The sequence below is a fragment of the Vipera ursinii genome (genome assembly GCF_947247035.1).
Source record: "Vipera ursinii genome assembly, chromosome: 1".
Taxonomy (NCBI): Eukaryota; Metazoa; Chordata; class Lepidosauria; order Squamata; family Viperidae; genus Vipera; species Vipera ursinii.
This window is the reverse complement of record NC_139512.1, coordinates 164667648-164689675: the sequence shown is the minus strand read 5'-3', so window position 1 is coordinate 164689675 and position 22028 is coordinate 164667648. Positions and strand designations below refer to the sequence as shown.

The following is a 22028-nucleotide window of genomic DNA, read 5'->3' as shown; positions in this document are numbered from 1 at the left end:
AATCCAAAACTAGTAGGGAATTTCCAGGAAGGTTGGCACTCAAACAAATCGACCAACGTGAAGTTTTTTAAAGATAAACCACGCTTACCCTCCATTCAAAAGAGATAATAAAAAAAAATCTAAAAAGGAAACAAAAAGCTAAGAACGTCTCCTCTCCAGCAATCAACACCTAGATAAGCAGGGATTAACACCAGGAGCAACACCACACAAACAAGCAGTAAACAATACCCTAATCAAGGAACTTCCAACTCAGACTATCAATCAAGCAGTAAACAATACCCTAAACAAGGAAACTACCAAGGAAAACAACAACAATCCGACCAACACTTATAGGGCAATATATATATATGCTTCTCCCAGAAGAAGGAAGCTAAAGCCTGATGATGACGGATGGGATTCCGTCGAAACGTTGTGCCTACACCTTTAGTTCTACGCGGGGAAAAACCTGAAAAACCAAGGATCCACATACAGGCACCCGCGAAAACCTCGAAGATTTTACCTAGCTGGGTAATGAAATCTCTGCAAGCAATCAACCAAGCAAACTCAGAGAGCACCTGGGACTCCACAATTCAACCATGAGCTACATATATTCTCTTCCTATTGATAACATGAAAAAGTTAGGATCAAAAGGGGCAGAGGAAATGCAGAGCATTAAAAAATGCTTTGATCATGAATGACTAAAGCTAAAACAAGGAGCATCCAGCGGATACAGAATAGAATGAAAATAAAAGTGAAGACTTTGAAGGGAACTGAAATGGAATAATGCTAGAAAGAAATGTTTAGGGATATATATATATATGGAACAATTGCAGTGAAACTTGAGAAGTGTTAAAATATGGAAGTGGTTTGCTCACGATAAACAGAAAGAAGATAATATTGTTCATCCACAGCAAGGAAAACCTAACAAGGATTAGAAGAGAAGCTGGTTCAGTCCCTTGACTGGTTCAGGAGATGGCTAGCCACCCTTTATTAAAATACAAGTAAAATAGCCTTCTTTCCAAGCCATCTATTACTAAATAGCTCCAACTGTTAGGAGAGCCTAATGTCCCAAAGAAATCTAGTGTTTATCATTTAAACCCATTGTTTCTAATTTTGTCTTCTGGAACATTTCAAGAGCCTTGGTGGAGCAGTGGGCTAATGCCTCCTTAAGTAACACCAGCTGCCTGCAATTAGTGCAGGTTCGCATCCCACCAGGCTCAAGGTTGACTCAGCCTTCCATCCTTCCGAGGTAGGTAAAATGAGGACCCAGATTGTTGGGGGCAATAAGCTGACTTTGTAATAATGCCGCTTGGGGTGTGTGTGAAAGCCCTAATAAGCAGGCATATACATAGAATGAAGGCTACTGCTAAGCTTGTAAGCCGCCCTGAGTCTTCGGAGAAGGGCGGGATATAAATGGAATTAAAAATAAAATAAATATATGACAGCTCTTATGATTCCTGAAGAAAACTATTATGTCTCTCCACAGTTCTCCAAGCAGAGCATACCCAACACTTCCTGTTCCTCTTAGGTTTTTCTTTCCAGGAAAACATACATAGAATGAAGGCTACTGCTAAGTTTGTAAGCCGCCCTGAGTCTTCGGAGAAGGGCGGGATATAAATGGAATTAAAATTAAATTAAATTAAATTAAATCCTACAACCTTGGTTGTTCAGCTCTGGATATACTACCATTTCTCAGTGTCCTTCCTACAGTCCAGTGGTGGTTTCTCCTGTGATGTAAACCAGAAAAGGGCCACGAATGAATGTAGACTGAATTCAAAAGTAAGCCACCAGCATGAAAAGCATACTGTACATTGAGGTGGTTTGGTCATATAAAGAGAATGAACGAGAACTGAATCACAAAACAAATATATGAAGGAAGAGTGAATGAACTGAAAGGAAGAAACTGAATTGACAACGAGAGAAGCGGGTGAGAGGTTTGAAGTATATGGCACCGAAGGCCATGTGGAACCAAGCTGTTTGCAAAGGTAGAAAAGTAGGGAGAGTGGTGTTTATATCAATTAGGTTTTGCTCTATATTTCCTTTTTTTTAATCTCATACATTTAATTCCTTGCTTATTATTTATGACTCTTTTCTGCACTTTTCAGAACATTATTCTGCAAATTTTTATTCCAGAAAGAATTGTTTATGGCTAAAAAGAAGAGCCAATGGGCTGAGAAAGGAAACTGTCCTCCCAGGGCTGTTGATTATCTTGCAAGTTTTAGGATGTTATTTCTAATTTATTGAAGATCTTTCCTGCATTCTTCTCATGCTATTTATTTGAGTTTGGGACGTTCATATTTTGACACCTGAAATTCCAGGAGGAAACAGAACAGATGAAGGGAACGTATATAGAAATGGGTGCTGAATGACTGAAGAATAAGAGGATTGGCATAGTTTGTCCTTCATCCTTGTCATTTCCTGTCCAATTGTTATATTCACTTTAGATCAGCGGAGATTCGTGTTTGTATTTGTGACTATGCTTGTTTTCATTTTCCCTCCGTTTTCCCCAGTTGACTTCATTTAGTTTTTATTTGAAAAATAAATTCACTGCAAGGCGCTTTTCAGCCTGTGTCATCTTATGTTGGGTTCACTAATTCATTTCTATTAACAAGATCTCTTAACATTAAAGTAAGACGTTTTTAACAGAGTTTTCCCAAGTTGGATTATTAAAATAAAGCAGCTATCAGTACTGAACGATACTTTTTTTCCCTTTCTCTGGAGTGCCACAAATGTTAATGATGATGATGTTGATGTTGGAAGGGACCTTGGAGGTCATCTAGTCCAACCCCCTGCTCAGGCAGGAAACCCTATACCATTTCAGACAAATGACTGTCCAGTCTCTTCTTACAAACTTCCAGTGTTGGAGCATTCACCACTTCTGGAGGCAGGTTGTTCCACTGATTAATTGTTCTAACTGTCAGAAAATTTCTCCTTAGTTCTAGTTTGCTTCTCTCTTTGGTTAGTTTCCATCCATTACTTCTTGTCCTGCCTTCAGGTGCTTTGGAGAATAGCTTGACTCCTTTTTCTTTATGGCAGCCCCTGAGATATTGGAACACTGCTATCATGTCACCCCTAGTCTTTCTTTTCATTAAAGTTCATTGTTGAACTGCAACTCCAGCAAAGAAGGTAGATAGATATGTATGCATCACAACAGAATTAGAACAGAATTATTTGAACCAGGCTGTGGCCATTAATTTTGCATACCATATCCCTTAAACTACAAATAAAATGAAAGATATGATGATAGATTAGTTATCTTTGCGCATAATTGTACATCATGGAAATATAATTGTGATATAAACAGCTACAGTAATTGCTTTTATCGAAGGATGGGAGAACCACCTCTTTAGGAAGACACTTAGCTGCCGCTGCGGCCGTCTCACCTTTTCTTTTTAATCTTACAGCGCTGGGACCAGAAACTCCGTCATCCTGTCAAAGGCAGAGGTGAACCTGCACAGAGTGATTCTGCTCCCAAATCTGGGAGAAGCACCAATCCACGACAAAGGCGCAACTGAGATGTAAAATACCTTGAGGCCAAAACTAATCCATGGACTTGTATAAATTAAAAGACTTGCCTTCTTGGAGCAGCAAAACAGAAATTGCACTATTGCACGTTGCCTCTTATTGTTTACTATGAGTTCATACTGTAGCCAATGTTAGTTGTTGTTGTTTTTTTCTTCCCTTGTTTTCTTGCCTCTTGTATTGTGCAAGAGTACAAACACTTGGAAAAGAAAGGTATATTATATTCACAAACATCTATCTGTGAATTACATTGACAAACATTTTTCTTTATTTGAATGGCCAAATTGATTTTATTAAATGCTCCTGATAATTGTTCGTATACAGTTATTACAGGCTAGAAATCCACAAATACTTCCTATATATGCATAAACAAGTTGCCTGAAAGGACATTTTTAAAAAACAACAAACCAGCAAATCCCACAATTTTTTGGTTTTATTAGGGAAGAAACATAACCCAAATTACCCTGTAGTTATAAAGAAGAATGAGATGAATTTGAAGAGTATCAGGGCCCCATATATTAAGAAAAAATAATAATTTCTTTTCTAATAGAAATAAAGCATCAGAAGGCAAATGAGTTCTAAAAGTTATCTGGCAAACACTAGCTATTTTTCCAAATTGGCAAGTGGAAAATCGATCAAAGTTGTAATTCTGATCTTTCTCCCTCTCTGAATTGAAATAAAAAATTATTTTAGCAAAAACATTGGCATATATGTTTCTTTGGCACGTAATGGTGTGGTGGTTTCAGAAATTAAAATGTCATTTAAATTAAACAAGACTGTGATTACGTATGTAAGGCTTCAAAATGGTAATGGGGAATCTTTTCTGGGGAGGAAGTGGCATGAAATATTTGACTGATAATTTTCCATTCCCTTTCTTTCTTTCTTTCTTTCTTTCTTTCTTTCTTTCTTTCTTTCTTTCTTTCTTTCTTTCTTTCTTTCTTTCTTTCTTCCTTCCTTCCTTCCTTCCTTCCTTCCTTCCTTCCTTCCTTCCTTCCTTCCTTCCTTCCTTCCTTCCTCCAAATTTTTACTTCTCTAGTCATTTTTTCCTTAATACCCTTTGGTTTAAAACGTGTCTCAAGGTCAGGATGCAACACAGTATTTTTATATGAAAAAGCTTCCCGAAGCGCTGCCACACTCATTGCATCAGGGTGCTAGCATGACTAAAAATGAATCAGATACAGATAGTTGAAGATTTTATTTTTAGTAATGATTGACATAGTTTTTTCTTGGGTGCGGCTCTAAGTGTACTTTAAATAAGTGCATGGTTGCCAGTTGCTTCTTTAAAAAAAAAGGCATAAATGTGCTGTACCTGTGGAAAAATACATTATGTCAGGAAAAAATGTTACTGATGGTAATCTTGTGGTCTCTGTGCAACCTTGCAGTGCTGCATTCCTTACCTCATTATACAACAAAGTTGCTAGCTCCATTGTTTCCTGATAGGATGCTTCCCTCATTTTGCCACCTCCATGTTAGCCAATTAACATGGGGCAACAAGGATCAGCGGAGCGCCAAAGAATTGAGGCCTTTGAACTATGGTGCTGGAGAAGACTCCTGCGAGTCCCTTGGACTACAAGACGATCAAACCGGTCAGTCCTAGAGGAGATCAACCCTGACTGCTCTTTAGAAGGCCAGATCCTGAAGTTGAAACTCAAATACTTTGGCCACCTAAAGAGAAGGAAAGACTCACTGGAGAAGAGCCTAATGCTGGGAAAGATTAAGGGCAAGAGAAGAAGGGGACGACAGAGAATGAGGTGGCTGGATGGAGTCACTGAAGCAGTAGGCGTGAGCTTAAATGGACTCCAGAAGATGGTAGAGGACAGGAAGGCCTGGAGGAACATTGTCCATGGGGTCGCGATGGGTTGGACACGACTTCACAGCTAACAACAACAACAACTAAGATCAGGCTCTTCTGAACTAGGGTAATTTGCAATGCTGGCCGTTCATTCTAGCCATGTCACTTCCTATATTTCGCCTTTTAGAATGTCCACCTTGCCAGGTGAGACAGAGAGCAGGTGTAGAGACAGAGAATTGGATGTTTGCCGCTTGCCATTTCTTAGTTGGATTTTTAAAGGGGCAAGGAATGAATGACACCATTAATCTTGTTCTCTTTTTCTTTTTCACTATAGAATTTGCCAGCCCTTTGGGCCAGTGTTGGCATTTTAAGTTTTGACTTCAAGCGTTCTGACAAATTGTTGACATGGTGGGTATGGCCAAATACTCTTTTATTACAAGACCAATTGGTATAGTTCCTGCCCACAACCCATTGTAGGCTCTGAGGATGCTCTCTGCAAGTTTCTTACTATTGTTCAATTAAATTTATTTGCTGCCCACCTCGCCATAGGACTTCTCTAGATGGCATTTAAAAAGGTAAAATTAAGTTTACCTTCATTTTTTTTACTTACGTTTTCTGCCTACGTGGTTTTCTTGATAAAAATGCCTTCTCCTGCACAATATAAATGTGACCCTTTGCCATTGTCACTGGAGTTGTCATTTACCTCCAGCTCTTCCTTTATTGCTACTGACCAATGTAGGTAGGTGCCTGCTTTCTTTAACTGGGCAGCTGGGATGACCTTCAGGCCTTGGGTGACCCTGCTGGAAATATATTTTCCTGGCGTACATTCCCAGAATTCTTGGCTCATCCCTCCCAGGAACACTCCCACCCGTTCCCCACCAGGATGAAGAAACACAGCAGGCCTTGAGGCAAAAGATGATTTCTAGCATGGCTAAAAATAAAATCAGCTCATACCGCTAAATTTCAAAGAGATACAGAGCAATTGAACAAACTGACACTAATGCTTTGACAAACAATCTGGAACATACATACTGTCTATGACGTATGCATACTGTTTTATCATATAGCAAATGCACAAAATGTATGTGGAGTGGGATGAATTGAGTTATTGAGGCAGTTGATTAAATCCATACCTTTCTGCATCTGGGTGTTATTATTTCAGGGAGCAAATGTGTAATTACATCTTCTCTGACTAATTAGCAGGATGCTATTATGTTGTGAATGATCATTTCCTATAATGATGTATCCTTGAGGGTAAATTGTCACGAGGCCAAAGTCTTTACTCTTCCCATCCCAAAGCATGCCATTAAGCCTGTCTTATTGCAATTCCCCTGCAATTTTTGTTATTTTTGGAACAAATTTATTTTTAAAGCAGAGGCATGTACTGGAGACATGGGCAACTGAACTCAAATCATAGAGCTAGAATGCGATGCTTAGGCTATTAATTCACACCCTCTGTTCAGTGCAGAAATCCAGATTAAAGCATTCCAAACATTCATTTGACTAACTTCTGCTTGAAGACAACCAATGAAAGGGATGCCCCCATATCTCTGGTAAGTGGCTGTACTGTCCAATTGTTATTACTGTTAGGAATCAGAACCTGCCTTATTGTACCTTAAATCCATGATTCTGTTTCCTGCGCTCTGGAGTAAGAGGAACAGGTTTTGATCTTCAAGAGCTATCTTGGTCTCTACAATTTCTCCATTCAGGGCTTCCCCACCCAGTTCATGAGCTTCACTTCCAACACTAAAAAGTAGCCAAGGACCCATAAAGCAATGCATCTCACAAAGGAGAATCAGAAAGTAAGAGAGAAGAAAGAAACATGCTAGGCATGAGTGGAAAGATGGATATGGGATAAGTATTGTTTATGGGGGGGGGGGTAACTTGGCCATTTTGGCTTTGGTGTGCACACTCTTTTTCATGATGCTCATTCACAGTTGGTATGAAGCAGTGGTGGGATTCAGCTGGTTCGTGCCACTTCGGCAGAACCAGTAGCTAATTTTTTGTTGCCCAGGCCCAGAATGAACTTCCGGAAGCGGCATCCATACAGAGAACTGGTTGTTCACATATTTGAATCCCACCACTGGTATGAAGCCTCCAAAGTTAGCAATAATTCTTTTCCAATGCATGTCCACAAAATCCACTAGAAATAATTCTGGTTACATGATGTTGGTCTCCAATATCTTTTGCTTCGTTGTATGGATTTGCACCAAAATTTCTTTGCTTTCTCACAAGTCCATCTTACTTGATAAAAATCTCTCCCTTTCTTTTCACGCTTTCAACACTGATATTCCTTTATACATTTTTGATGATTTAGCTGGTGTCATACCCCATTGGTACATCACTGTATCCAAGTTCTCTCTTAAATTACAACCCAAGGTAAATTTGACACCAGTTTCCCACATTTTCTCCCATATATCCACATTTACAGTATATTATAACCAAAGTTTATATCCCATTTCACCATATAGTCTTTAACTTGTTCACCTCTTTATCAAACCTTAATAGCAATTTGTACATTTTAGTCGTTATATGACCATCATTTATATATTTGGTCAGTAGTCCCTTAGGCTTTCCTGCCTTCTTGAGCTTAACCTATACTTCATCTGCATCTACTGCTGTCCTAATAACTTCTGGATGCCTTCTCCAAGGTCATTCCCATGGCTCCCCACAGAAAGCAATAGAATAAGCTGTTTCCATTTTTGTTATATTTCAGATGGAGTGTAAAAAAATATATAAAGTCCATTACAAGTGATTTTGTTCAGCATTGAAAGAAGTATTTGGACCTCTGAAATTACTTCTGTGGAACAATTCTATTTTTTAATAAACTTTTTCTTCTTCAACATTCTCCTTTACTTAATACATCTTACCTGTACCCTCAAGTTGTTTAATCTTTTTCCTATGACTTTTAAACTATTTTCTTTAATATTTTTATACATTTGTGAAACCTTTCCAGCCTTTGTGTAATTATTTCAGTAGTAGCTTTAAAGTTTTGCACATCCCAATAAAATACCCTAAATCTATTAAAAGCTCCAGACCAGAATTTTTCTGTTTCAGGAATATCTAGAAAATCAAGACAATTGCTCTTTGTAACTCACTGGAATAAATTGCGCACTTCCAAATAAGTTCTGAAATACAGCTTGCCACCATGTTTATTTTTTAAGCATGCCTGTGGAGCCAAGTGCAGGCAAAGACAGTGCTCAGGTCAAAACTAGCTCTTAAGTTTTATAGAAAACCAGCTGCCCATTTTATTTATTTTTAATTTAAAAAGCAATAATAAAAGGCCACACTCTATCCTCATATATACGATGTTGATATATTATGTCATCCTAGGTTCTCTGGAAGAATTCAGTGTGTATGTAGGTGAACACCAGCTAAAGAACTGGCAGCTGTGACTTCACATTGTTGTGAACAGATAAAATGCGGGAGGAATGGATGGATTCCAGTTTCTGCAATGCCAAGTTCAGAGGGAATGCACAGAAACCAACCACCTAAAACTAGTTTTAAGTTCAGTGAATTTCCAAATTTAGTGTGAAGCAGGATAGATCTGAGTATAACAGGTATAACAATGTCTATTTCTATGTGCCCTTTCAGGGATTACTGCCTTGTTGTGGCGAAGGGGCTTGCGTAATTCAGTGAAGCTATGAGCTATGCCATCCAGGGCCATCCAAGACGGACAGGTCATAGCAGAGAGTTCTGACCAAACGTGATCCACTGGAGAAGGAAATGGCAACCCACTCCAGTATCTTTGCCATGAAAACCCCATGGACAGTACCAAAAGGCAAAACAATATGATGCTGGAAGATGAGCCCCATCTTCCCCTTCCCCTGGGGAAGAGCAGAGGGCTAGTACTAGTAGCGCCAGAAAGAATGAAGCGACTGCGCCAAAGCCGAAAGGACGCTCAGCTGTGGATGTGTCTGGTGGTGAAAGGAAAGTCCAATGCTATAAAGATTTTTTCTCCATAGGAACCTGGAATGTAAGATCCATGAATCAAGGAAAGCTGGACGTGGTCAAACAAGAGATGACAAGACTGAACATTGACATCTTAGGAATCAGCAAACTAAAATGGACAGGAATGAGTGAATTTAATTCAGATGACCATCAGGTATACTACTACGGGCAAGAATCCCTCAGAAGAAATGGAGTAGCCTTCATAGTCAATAAAAGAGTAGGAAAAGCAATACTGGGATACAATCCCCAAAATGACAGAATGATCTCAGTTCGAATCCAAGGCAAACCATTCAATATCACAGTAGTCCAAGTCTATGCCCCAACCACCAGTGCTGAAGAGGATGAAATTGACTGGTTCTATGAAGCCGTACAGCACCTTATAGAACTAACCAAAAAATGATGTCCTTATCATCATGGGGGATTGGAATGCTAAAGTAGGAAGCCAAAAGATAAACAGAATAACAGGCAAGTTTGGTCTTGGAGTTCAAAATGAAGCAGGGCACAGGTTGATAGAATTTTGTCAAGAGAATACGATGGTCATAGCAAACACTCTTTTCCAACAACCCAAGAGATGGCTCTACACATGGACATCACCAGACGGTCAACACAGAAATCAGATTGACTATATGCTCTGCAGCCAAAGATGGAGAAGCTCTATACAGTCAGTAAAAACAAGACCAGGAGCTGACTGTGGCTCAGACCATGAGCTTCTTGTTGCAAAGTTTAGGCTTAAACTGAAGAAAGTAGGGGAAAGCACTAGGCCACTCAGGTATGAATTAAATCATATCCCTGTTGAATATACAGTAGAGGTGACAAATAGATTTAAGGAATTAGATCTGATAGACAGAGTGCCTGAAGAACTATGGACAGAGGTTCACAACATTGTACAAGAGGTAGCAACTAAAACCATCCCAAAGAAAAAGAAATGCAAGAAAGCAAAATGGCTGTCTGAGGAAGCTTTGCAAATAGCTGAGGAAAGGAGGGAAGTGAAAGGCAAGGGAGAAAAAGAAAGATACGCCCAATTGAATGCAGAATTCCAAAGAATAGCTAGAAGAAATAAGAATGCCTTCTTAAATGAACAGTGCAAAGAAATAGAAGAAAACAATAGAATAGGGAGGATCAGAGATCTCTTCAAGAAAATTGAAGAGATGAAGGGAACGTTTCATGCAAAAATGGGCATGATAAAGGACCAAAATGGCAGGGACCTAACAGAGGCAGAAGAGATTAAGAAGAGGTGGCAAAATTACACAGAACAACTATACAAGAATGTGCTTAACATTCCTGATAACCACGATGAGGTAGTCACTGACCTCGAGCCAGACATCCTAGAATGTGAAGTGAAGTGGGCCTTAGAAAAGCTGAGCAACAACAAAGCTAGTGGAGGTGACAGTATTCCAGCTGAGCTATTCAAAATCTTAAAAGACGATGCAGTAAAAGTGCTACACTCAATTTGCCAGCAAATTTGGAAAACTCAATAGTGGCCACAGGATTGGAAAAGATCAGTTTACCTTCCAATTCCAAAGAAAGGAGGTGACAAAGAATGTTCAAACTATCGCACCATTGCACTCATTTCACATGCTAGTAAAGTTATGCTTAAAATCCTACAAGCTAGACTCCAGCAGTATGTGGTTCGAGAACTACCAGAGGTACAGGCAGGATTTCGAAGAGGCAGAGGAACTAGAGATCAAATTGCCAACATACGCTGGATCATGGAGAAAGCTAGGGAGTTCCAGAAAAACATTTACTTCTGCTTCATTGACTATGCTAAAGCTTTTGATTGTGTGGATCATAACAAACTGTGACAAGTTCTTAAGAGATGGGAGTACCAGACCATCTTATTTGTCTCTTGAGAAACCTATATGTGGGCCAAGAAGCAACAATGAGAACTGGACACGGAACCACTGATTGGTTCAAAATTGGGAAAGGAGTCCGGCAAAGCTGTACACTGTCGCCCTGCCTATTTAACTTACATGCAGAGCACATCATGTGAAAGGCAGGGCTAGATGAATCAAAAGTTAGAATTAAGATTAATGGGAGAAATATAAACAACCTAAGATATGCAGATGATACCACTCTAATGGCAGAAAGTGAAGAAGAACTAAAGAGCCTCTTGTTGTGGGTGAAGAAGGAGAGTACAAAAATTGGGTTGAAACTTAACATTAAGAAAACCAAGATCATGGCATCCGGCCCTCTCAATTCCTGGCAAATAGATGGGGAAGAAATGGAGGTAGTGACAGATTTTATTTTTCTGGGTTCCAAGATCACTGCAGATGGGGACTGTAGCCAAGAAATTAAAAGATGCTTGCTCCTGGGGAGGAAAGCCATGGCAAATCTAGACAGCACACTAAAAAGCAGAGACATCATCCTGTCAACAAAAGTGCGTATGATCAAGGCGATGGTCTTCCCAGTTGCAATGTATGGCAGTGAAAGTTGGACCATAAGAAAGGCTGAGCGCCAAAGAATTGAGGCCTTTGAACTATGGTGCTGGAGAAGACTCCTGCGAGTCCCTTGGCCTGCAAGGTGATCAAACTCGTCAGTCCTAGAGGAGATCAACCCTGACTGCTCTTTAGAAGGCCAGATCCTGAATTTGAAACTCAAATACTTTGGCCACCTAATGAGAAGGAAGGACTTACTGGAGAAGAGCCTAAGGCTGGGAAAGATTGAGGGCAATAGAAGAAGGGGATGACAGAGAATGAGGTGGCTGGATGGAGTCACTAAAGCAGTAGGCGTGAGCTTAAATGGACTCCAGAAGATGGTAGAGGACAGGAAGGCCTGGAGGAATGTTGTCCATGGGGTCGTAATGGGTCGGACACGACTTCGCAGCTAACCACAACAACATTTCTATGAGATATGTGGCATGCTTGCATCTTTTTAATTTAAGCACAGAATGGCTGACTTGTTTTATAGAAAGTTACTCTTTTCTCTCTCTCTCTCTCCCCTTCTCCCATCCTCTAATTGCAATATATTCATTATAAGATATGATCTTTCCTTGTTCAAGCAAATTGAAAACCCTAAATACAGTAACGTTTGAAGCTTTTCTTTCTCTCTCTCTCTCTTTTTTTTACAATTCAGGACTATGTCCTTGACTTTCCCCAATACAATCTGTTTCTCTTTATCATAAAATAGCCAATTAGTCCCAAATGTCTTTAGAATCTTCTGAAAACCCCAGGCTTCAGTGTAGAAAATGAATTCTAATAACAAAGACTAACCACAAGCTTGGAACTTCTTATACATATTATCTCATAAGCCACAGCATCTGGATGTTACGTATATCTGGAGCATGTTCTACTCCTTTCAAGCAAAAGGACTTTATTTCAAAAACACTGGCCTATTGTTGTTTTGAATAGACGCCGAATGATAGGACACTACATTTCTGTGAGCCTGTCAGATTTTGACATGGCTAGAATTATCTTCTACTATCTATGCCCGTGGTGGTGAACCTATGGCATGCATGCCACAAGTGGCACGCAGAGCCCTCTCTGTGGGCACGCACGCCATCGTCCCTGTCCTAGGCCTTCAGCTGGGTTTCATAAAACCTTTTCACTTTAGGTTTCTGCCTCCATGGGCAAAAAAAAAAGTTTCAATCAATTTCAACTTCTTGCGGGGAAAAAAAAGATCTTGCAAAGTTGGAATTGATTGATTGAACTTTTTAGTCCTACCCAGTCTGCCGTTACCATCGCAGCCACGCCCACCCAATGGGCCACGGCCACCCAGCACCCAACAATACATAAGTGGGTTTTGGGTTGCAGTTTGGGCACTCGGTCTCTAAAAGGTTCGCCATCACTGATCTATGCCATGTGCTATGCCCTAAGTGAGTGCAGTTACAAGACAGCAAGAGGAGCAAAGGATTGTGTTGTGCAGTTGCTAACATCTGGATTCTGATGGCAGTACCATTTTAGCAAAATAAAACAGACTTCATTAATAGGAGTTTGCCACTTCCTCAAAGAATACATGGTGTTGAATGGAACAGCATTTCACAGAGCTAAACAGATTATCTGAGGAGCTTTGCTAGCTCAAATTTGTTTCCCTTTGATGATTATCCTGAATCTGCAGGCTGGAGCATAAAGCTATTCCTGCACAAGGCTATTGTGCAATACCTCTGCTTTATTTACAGATTGTTATGCTGGCTGCCTTTGGTAACCCTGCCCTCATGTCCATCCTCCCTTCATGTCTACCTCTTCTTCCATTTTGTCTCTTGCCAGATAAAATACATTAAGAGAAAAAACTGGAATTGTTAAGCAATGCCCCTGAGACTGGCCAAAAGAAGAGACCTCCATTCTGGCAGAAGTATAGAGCTATCATTTCCTTGCATGGTTTTGTATTCAAGCAACTATTTTCAGAGCTTCAGTTCTTGCCCCTGACTGGTCTGAACTCTGGAATAATACACAGTGTCCATCTCATTTCTACTTCAGCCACTCAAAAAGTGTTTTTTTGGTTTTTATATATCCAAGGGGTTCGCGTACAGCCCCAATTCCCCCACTGTCGGCGTTATAGACGGTGATCCTTTTTTGCTTACACTTGCTTGGAAGAGTTATCAGAACAGGAATGACTACAGAAACACGAAACCTTTGTATTCTCCCAATACTGGGGGGGAAATGTTGCCCAACAATCAAATGGTTATATACCGATCAGGATTATGAGTTTGAATGAGCTGATCTTCTTCCCAGAATGATCTCAGTTGGAAGCTTCAGCAGAATGATTCGTTCTCAGCCTCACTTTCTTTTCTTCACTCAAAGGACAATGCAGGGTCATTCAAAAGAATAATTGAGCATGAAAAGCAATTCAAGGGCTGGATTTAGACAAGGCAGTGAGCCACAGAGTGGCAAACTACATTTGAATTTAGCACATTGGTACACCGTTAGGCTAACTGAGAAATCCTTGTTAAGGTAACCATGTTAATTTAAGCATATTACACAAAAGGATTAGAGAAATGTATTATTCACGTTTATATCTCACCTTGATTGATACGACTGGTTTCCCCAGGCCAGACAGTTAACTGAATTGAGATCTTTTCCACATTTGGCACTGCTTTCAATCCCAAGAATATATATATCTATATATCTATATATCTATCCATATCTATCCATCTATCTATCATATATATATTCATATATATTCATATATATATATATATATATATATATATATATATATATATATATATATATATATATATATATATATATATATTCACACATATATTCACATATATTCACATATATATATATATATATATATATATATATATATATATATGTATATATATATATGTATATATATATATATATATATATATATATATATATATATATATATATATATATATATATATATATATATATATATATATATATATATATATGGATCTTTGGTCATTCGGGTTTTTTCCCGCGTAGAAATGAAGGTGTAGGCGCATTTCTACGCGAGAAAAAAACCCGAATGACCAAAGATCCACATACAAACACCCGCAAAAACCTCAGAAAACACATATATATATATATATATATGTGTGTGTGTGTGTGTGTGTGTGTGTCCTCTTTGGTCTCACCAAGCTGAAATGCTAAGGATGAATAGGAAAGAAAGTCAGACAATGTCAAAGGCCATGGACTGGAAGAGGGGTGGGTAGAGAAAGGCCGTCCTCTCAATATCCCACAGAAGAAAATCAATTTGTATTGGTTATCCTCATTCCCATTTCACACTGTGTGGGTGTTTGCCTGCTCCTGTGAAATATATTGAGCAAATGAGCTGCAAAATTATCTTGTCACTTTTTCCTGTGGAGGACCTGCTAAAGGTGTTGAAGTTATTGCTGCATCCCTTAAGGAAATAGACTTCCCCCAAATTCAGGACTTAATAATAGTACAGAGGCCTCTCTGTGACACCATCCTTTTCCCAACTCTATTTTTCTATGCTTTGCAATATCTTTACAAGCAAAACACATACACATACAGTATATGCAGATAAAATAAAAACATATGAATGCATGAAAGTTTACAGTTCAGGCTAATTGAATCATAATATTATTGTGGACAAATGAATAATACTGAATTTATTTTTGTTGCCTTAAGTATAATCATTTTATTGTAAGGAAAGATGACATTTTTCCAACAAAAATAATATGAGCATCTATAACCTTGTAAATGACTAATTGCTTATCCCCTATCAGATCACAATGAAACCTCATTCATGGATCATTTTGGAGGTAATCCACTATTCCAGAAGGTCCATTAAATTTGAAACGATGTCATCATGATAATTGACATCATTTGTGTCAATCTGCATCATCTGTGTAAAACCTTAATCACACCAATGATGCAAACTGCCATGAATTACCCAATTTGCCTTATTTTTGTAATGGTGTCATTAAACAAATCACATAAATCACTGCAGATGTTGTAAAATTAACATACATTTAACTCCCTTGCCTGGACTACTTCATAGGAAACAGTCTTGTCTGTAATTTCAGTGGAGATATCCAGATGGCAATTTGGCCTGTTGTGTTCCTTGTGGGGAGATTTAAGAAATCAAGGTTTCACTTGAAGAATTATAGAGTTGTAAATCAAGAAAGAAAGAAAGAAAGAAAGAAAGAAAGAAAGAAAGAAAGAAAGAAAGAAAGAAAGAAAGAAAGAAAGAAAGAAAGAAAGAAAGAAAGAAAGAAAGAGAAAGAAAGAAAGAGAAAGAAAGAAAGAGAAAAAAAGCTTCCTTGTGAGCTAATGTGCTGGGCCTTTCTGTTGTTGCTATCTCCACCATTCTCTGGGAGAATATGTGGGCTCCCATGTAACAGATATCCTCACCTAACTCTTCTTGGGAATCTATATTCTACTCACCTACTGGACAAAGGGTGGAAATACCTTCTTATTTTAGCCTTGAACCCCATTCCTCCTTTGATAAGTCCATCCCAGTTGCTGGGGGCTCTTGTTTGAAAGAAGCCAAGCCTAAGAAGAGACAGGAGGAAGTGACCATAACCTGGACATCACCTCCAGCTTTTCTACTAAGGAAAGACTTGTCTAAACTAAAGCTAAACAGCCAAGCAGCTCCCAGGCTCCGGGGTAAGTGAAGTGCTACCAGCTGACTCTAATTATTCCCATCCTAAAAGTAACTTAAAACCATACCGAAATCACATTAATTGCAGTAAAATGTATCTAACATGGCATGAGTAGGATTTACTGGCTTCAAGAGCATTTAAGATATCAACTTACAATATAATGGGACATCCTGATTAAGCAGTTCATTGCTTTAGGTTATGTTTGGAACAGATTGGAACGGTTTTCGTCTTTACTGAGAGCCCATAACAAAGAAGGTTTTTCTTAAAATTCTAAACATGTTTCCAAATTTGTCCTCCAGTAGGTGCTTCTCTCTGTATTTTAGCAAGATTTTAGCAATCGGTTAACTATACAATCTCTTTTCATTCTTTACTCCGATGATGTTACTTGTCCTATCCTTTCCCTCTTTCTAGTTTATCTCTATCTCAAATATCCTCAGCATCAATAAAAATGCTCCCTCAAGAGCAGTTTTATGAGACACTACATACATAATGTTATTTTCTAATAAATCTCTGATAAGTCTGCTTGAGAAAACTACTAGTGAAAAATATGATTACCAAATACAGAGATTTATCTACATTTTTGTCCTTAATTCTAATAAAAAAAAAGTTTGCTGAAGAAACAAAATGGTTATAAAAATAAGAAAACCCCCTTCTAATAGAGACGAAAAGGAGAAAACCAACAAATGCTGTAAATAAACTTCTTTTAGAAGTTGAAATAAAAAAGGAGTTGTAAAACAAATATAAAAGATACACATTTTGGCAATGTATTATAAATTAAAATAAAAGCCATAAGGGCAGGTGATTAGAACTACGACTACAAAATGAGGGAGCTTAGGATGGCAAGATTTGAACAGATTCTCTCAATGCCATTTTTGTTCAACAAAACCTCTTCCCACTCCCCAAAATGGTGTTATTTGTTCTGAGAGGGATTTTAGGTCCCAATTGTTTAGTTCTAACCAGAAAGACTAACATTCTGCTCAGTAAGAAGTTACAGTCCTTTGGGATAATATCAAGCAGTTGTTCAGCTGTGAGTTTGTTTTCTTTTGCACAGACAGACTGGAAACCAAACCAGACATCAAAACACCAGATGCTGAGATATTACTTTGCTCTCAACGCTGGGTGTCAAAATGAGCTTGGCACTAATAATCCCAATTGTCAGTATGGAGCTCCAGCTGTGACTGTGCCTGCCAAACGGTGGTACAATGTTTGTGGTATGGTCTTTTGGAGTGGATTCAAGAGATGCAAAAGAACCAGGGGGTGAGTGGGAGGCAGCATTTTAGGGGAACATACTTTACCATTTTGCACAATTTAGGAGAAAACCCTCTGCCTGGTCTGTCTTCAGGACACAAAGGCAGCTTAGCAACCCATTGCCAGACTTAAGTTCTGGACCACCAATAGACAACCTGGGATCTCCTGACATTTTGAACTGTAGCTCCTACTATTATACCTTGCTACTGGGCATGCTAACTGAGGAAGATGACTGTTAAAAACCAAAACTTCTAGAGTTACTAGGCTGTGCCTCATTCTTATAACATGCTTAACTCGGTCACGTGAGGGTTCAGCATAAGATGTGAATGTGAAAATTGAGTTATGGATCCAGTCCATTATCTCAGAAGGTTTAAACCGAACCAAAGAGACTTTCTAACTCCTTCTCATGGGTGAACTAACTCTAGAATTACATGATCTAACAATGTTCATAAAAGCCAGCAGTCAAATAAAAGCCACTCAGCTGGAATCCTACCAATAAAATCCCAACATTCAGTTTTATGTTGTTCTTTGGCCTTACATTTATTTTATCCCAATCAACAACAGTGAAACTAAATTCACCAGCCAGGAACCAATCACAGAATGCTGAAGAGAGGGAGAGTCACCAATCAGAGCTGGATGGTCCTTCTTATCCCTTTCTTTATAAAAACAATGGCTGAAAATGTCTAACTCACATATTTACTATCATGTTGGGAGTTGTTTTAGTTGTGTATGGTCTCCCACTGACTTCTCTACCTGCACTTAGGTACCACTGTTACTATGGTATCAAAATGGCCATCAACATCTGATCCAACTCTGAACACAAGAAGCAAAGGTTGGACGTATTATATCATGCTGAAACTGGGAAGGATCCTGAGTCCAAAAACAAAACTTTCATCTAGGCAAATCTACTGCACACAACATAATGAAGGATGTTAATAAAATCTATAGTGCTGGGATGTGCAATATCCCTTTGACTATAATGGTAAACACCCATGCTAAAAATCCAGCTGCAGAATATGTTTTCAATGCATATAGGAAGAGAGAGAAGGAAGAAAACATGTTTGAGTAATGTAGCACTTAAGAATAAGGTTCTAAAAATGTATGACCATAATTGTCAATGGATTTGGGTTGACACCTTACTTCTCAATCCCATTTTTTCCCCATTGGTTCAGTGACTCACTTTATCCAAATTTACTTAATATGAAGGGGGAGTTTTGGAGAATATAATGCTGGCAGAAAGCAAAGAAGTTCTGCATGTTAATAGCCTTGACAGTTATCAAGACAGTTATCAAGGGAAAATAAAGAACCAACTTTGGAAATAGCTAAGAAAAAGTATTGTCATCATGAAGTTTTTATTTTGGGGGGGCTGAAAGAGAGCGACTGGTACAAGGTCACCCAGATGGCTTTATACCTAAAATAGGTATATCATTCGGTGGGACAGTCATATAATTTTTTTTGTTGGCCAAGTGTGATTATACACACAAAGAATTTGTCTCCGGTACATAAGCTCTCATACCGTGTACATGCTCACAGGACTTCATGAAATAATCTAGGGTTCACCAATTTTCTGAAGATATGGAGAGAGACTATTCCAGAGGACAGGGAGACCAACTGAAATGGCCCCTCTAACTTAGGAGGTACATAAGCAGCCTGCCTTGTTAGATGTTATAAGACAGGGAGATATCAATGCGGGAAGATATGCCCAGTTATATTCGGGCTCTGAAACATGCAGGGTTTTAAAGGTGACAGGCAGGATCTTCTTTTGAGAACAGAAACCATCTGACAATGGGTGCAGTTCTCAAAGCAGAATTGTTATGTGAGTGCCTCAAGATGTATTCATATCTATATGAACACCACATTCTGGATCTTCAGGTTTTACTGTCAGTGTTCTTAGACTATATAGATACTTATATCAAAATGAAGGACTAAGTTTGAACTTGTGAAAATGGAGACCAAAGAATAACATAGTTTGAAGGGACCTTGGAAATCTTCTAGTCCAACCCACTGCCCAAGCAGGAGACCCTATACCATTTCAGACAAATGGCTCTTCCATCTTCTTAAAAAAAACCCAGTGTTGGAGCACCCACAACTTCTGAAGGCAAGCCGTTCCACTAATTAATTTTTCTCATTGTCAGGAAATTTCTCCGTAATTCTAGGTTGGATCTCTCTTTAAGTTTCCATTCACTATTTCTTCTCTTGCCCTCAGATGGTTTGGAAAATAGGTTGTCCCCCTCTTCTGTGTGACAGCCTCTCAAATATTAGAAGACTGCTTCCTAGTCCTTTTCTTCGTTAGACTAGACATATCCATTCTTGCAACCATTAATCGTAGGATTCAGCCTCCAGCCTCCATTGTTGGTCTTCTTTGCACTCTTTTTAGTGCCTCGACATTTTTTCTTTTGTATCATGGTGACCAGAAATGGATGCAGTATTCCAAGTGTGGTCTTATCAAAGTAACATATATTGGTACTAACACTTCGCAAGATCTTGATACTGTTCCTCTGCTGATGCAGCCTAGGACTGCATTGGCTTTTTTGCAGGACTTCTTTTGGGCAAGGATGTTGGAAGAGGCAGAGGAAAGAGGAAGCTCCAAGGAGGGAGAAAGGCTTCAGTTGACTGATGCTTATTGAGGGGAACAAATGATGATAAAAGGGATGCGGTGGCTCAGTGGGTTAGGATGCTGAGCCTGTCAATCAGAAGGTCGGCAGTTTGGCGGGTCGAATCCCAAGTGCCGCGTAACAGAGTGAGCGCCTGTTACTCGTCCCAGCTTCTGCCAACCTAGCAGTTTGAAAGCACGTAAAAATGAAAGTAGAAAAATAGGGACCACTTCTGTGGGAAGGTAACAACGTTCCGTGTGCCTTTGGTGTCTAGTTATGTCGGCCACATGACCATGGAGACGTCCTCGGACAAGCGCTGGCTCTTCGGCTTTGAAATGGAGATGAGGGCCGGCCCCTAGTGTTGGAAACGACTAGTACACATGTGCGGGGGAAGCTTTACCTTTACCTTAATGATGATAATCTCCTGAGTGCTGCTAGGGAATTACAGTATTGTGATTGGCAACGAGCGAAATGTTGCCTTTTTGCCTGAAGAGGACTCAAAACTATCTCTGCTACAAGCCCACATTTAGGTCTTGATTACTGTAGAAGAGAATGTGAAGGAGTTTGAGGAAAACGTTTCTACACTGCAAAGTGGGAGGGTCAGTCAGAATTCTACATTTTATGGGTCATCTGTCAGAGAGCTTCTATTAGATCCTGCCCTGAGCAGAGGGTCAGGCTAGGTGGCCACTAAATTCTATGATGTTCCAGTTTGTTTTTGACTTAGCATGATGAGCAAATTCAGTGTGGCTTACTGCTATGCAAAAGTGTTCAGCCAAATAAATAAATAGGGCCAGAGGGGGTAACTGCAACTAACCCCTTTATATACTTGTGTCTCTGTATCTGCTTCCCGCCTCTGTTCCCAAAAAATCTGGTCCCCTAAACATTACCAGAAACCTCTTTTATTGCCCTTACAAGGGATAATGTGATTTCACTGAATGTGACAAGGCTAATGGGTTTGCACAATACACTTCAACAGAACACAAAAACTGAGTCAGCAGGAGGATAAGAGGGGATTAGGTTTTTCCTCCCTAAATAGCCTCAGGCTTGTTTTAGTTTAAACTGTTTCCCCCTGCTCAGCTGTGTCACTGAACCTGGGAAAAAAAAGAGGTAATGCAAGATTCAATCTCCTGTAGGGACAAGGGCCTAAAATCTGAAATAAGATGGGGGTGCGGGGGTGGGGAGGAGGGCATCTGGCTTTGCTTTTCACTCCTACGCAGGGGGAAAGTGAAACGGAAAGGGAATGGGGATGGCTAACCCTACCGTCACCATATCCAGTGTCTCTAATTCCAGTTGAACCATGGTGACTGATTGTGTGTGTGTAGTGTGTGTGCATGTGTGAAACTTTTTTAAGGTCTGAGATCTCAGCCAAGATGGCTGCTTCATTTTTAATAGAGAGGCCTGCTTCTGCCCCTCCCCCCTCCCCAACTCCTACATATCCTCTGGGGCAGGACTGGCAGACTGTGTCCCAAGTGTGCAAATATCATTGGGAGTTTCAATAAGGAATCAAAGCCTACTAATTTCCCCCATCATCAGGCTTGCTACTTTATACATCTCCTTGTAGAGCATTAGAAAACATGTTGGGCAAGTGTAACAAATTCTTCTCCTGCTCAGTATCTTTGTTTTTTCTGGACCTGTCACAGATGCTTGATCTGAAGGTTGCGTCTACTGAAACTGACTGCGTTGGGAATTTGACTTCTAATAGCATGTCCTCCTGCATCAAAAGAAGTCTTATATATTTGGCTGAAGCGACAAGTCTTCCTTCCTGGATTTGGTGACTGATGATCTTTGACTTGAAAAGAATCCTTGAAACAACAACAGTAGCATTTTGGTTGTTTCTTTGATTTCTAGGACAAGGATCAAACCTTCCTCGGGGAATTTTAAATCCATTTAATGCTGCTAT

The 22028-nt window shown here is 39.4% G+C and overlaps 1 protein-coding gene across 2 annotated transcripts in view; it reads left to right on the top strand.

Moving 5' to 3' along the window:
- The window catches only part of FRZB (frizzled related protein), a 37230-nt gene extending 33025 nt beyond the window's left edge, over positions 1 to 4205 (top strand). For both annotated transcript variants that reach the window (XM_083376030.1, XM_083376029.1), the window contains one exon: positions 3384 to 4205. In XM_083376030.1, the coding sequence (XP_083232156.1) occupies positions 3384 to 3494 (111 nt within the window). In that variant the 3' untranslated portion in view covers positions 3495 to 4205. The remainder of the gene's footprint in view (positions 1 to 3383) is intronic.
- Positions 4206 to 22028: the final 17823 nt, after the last annotated feature.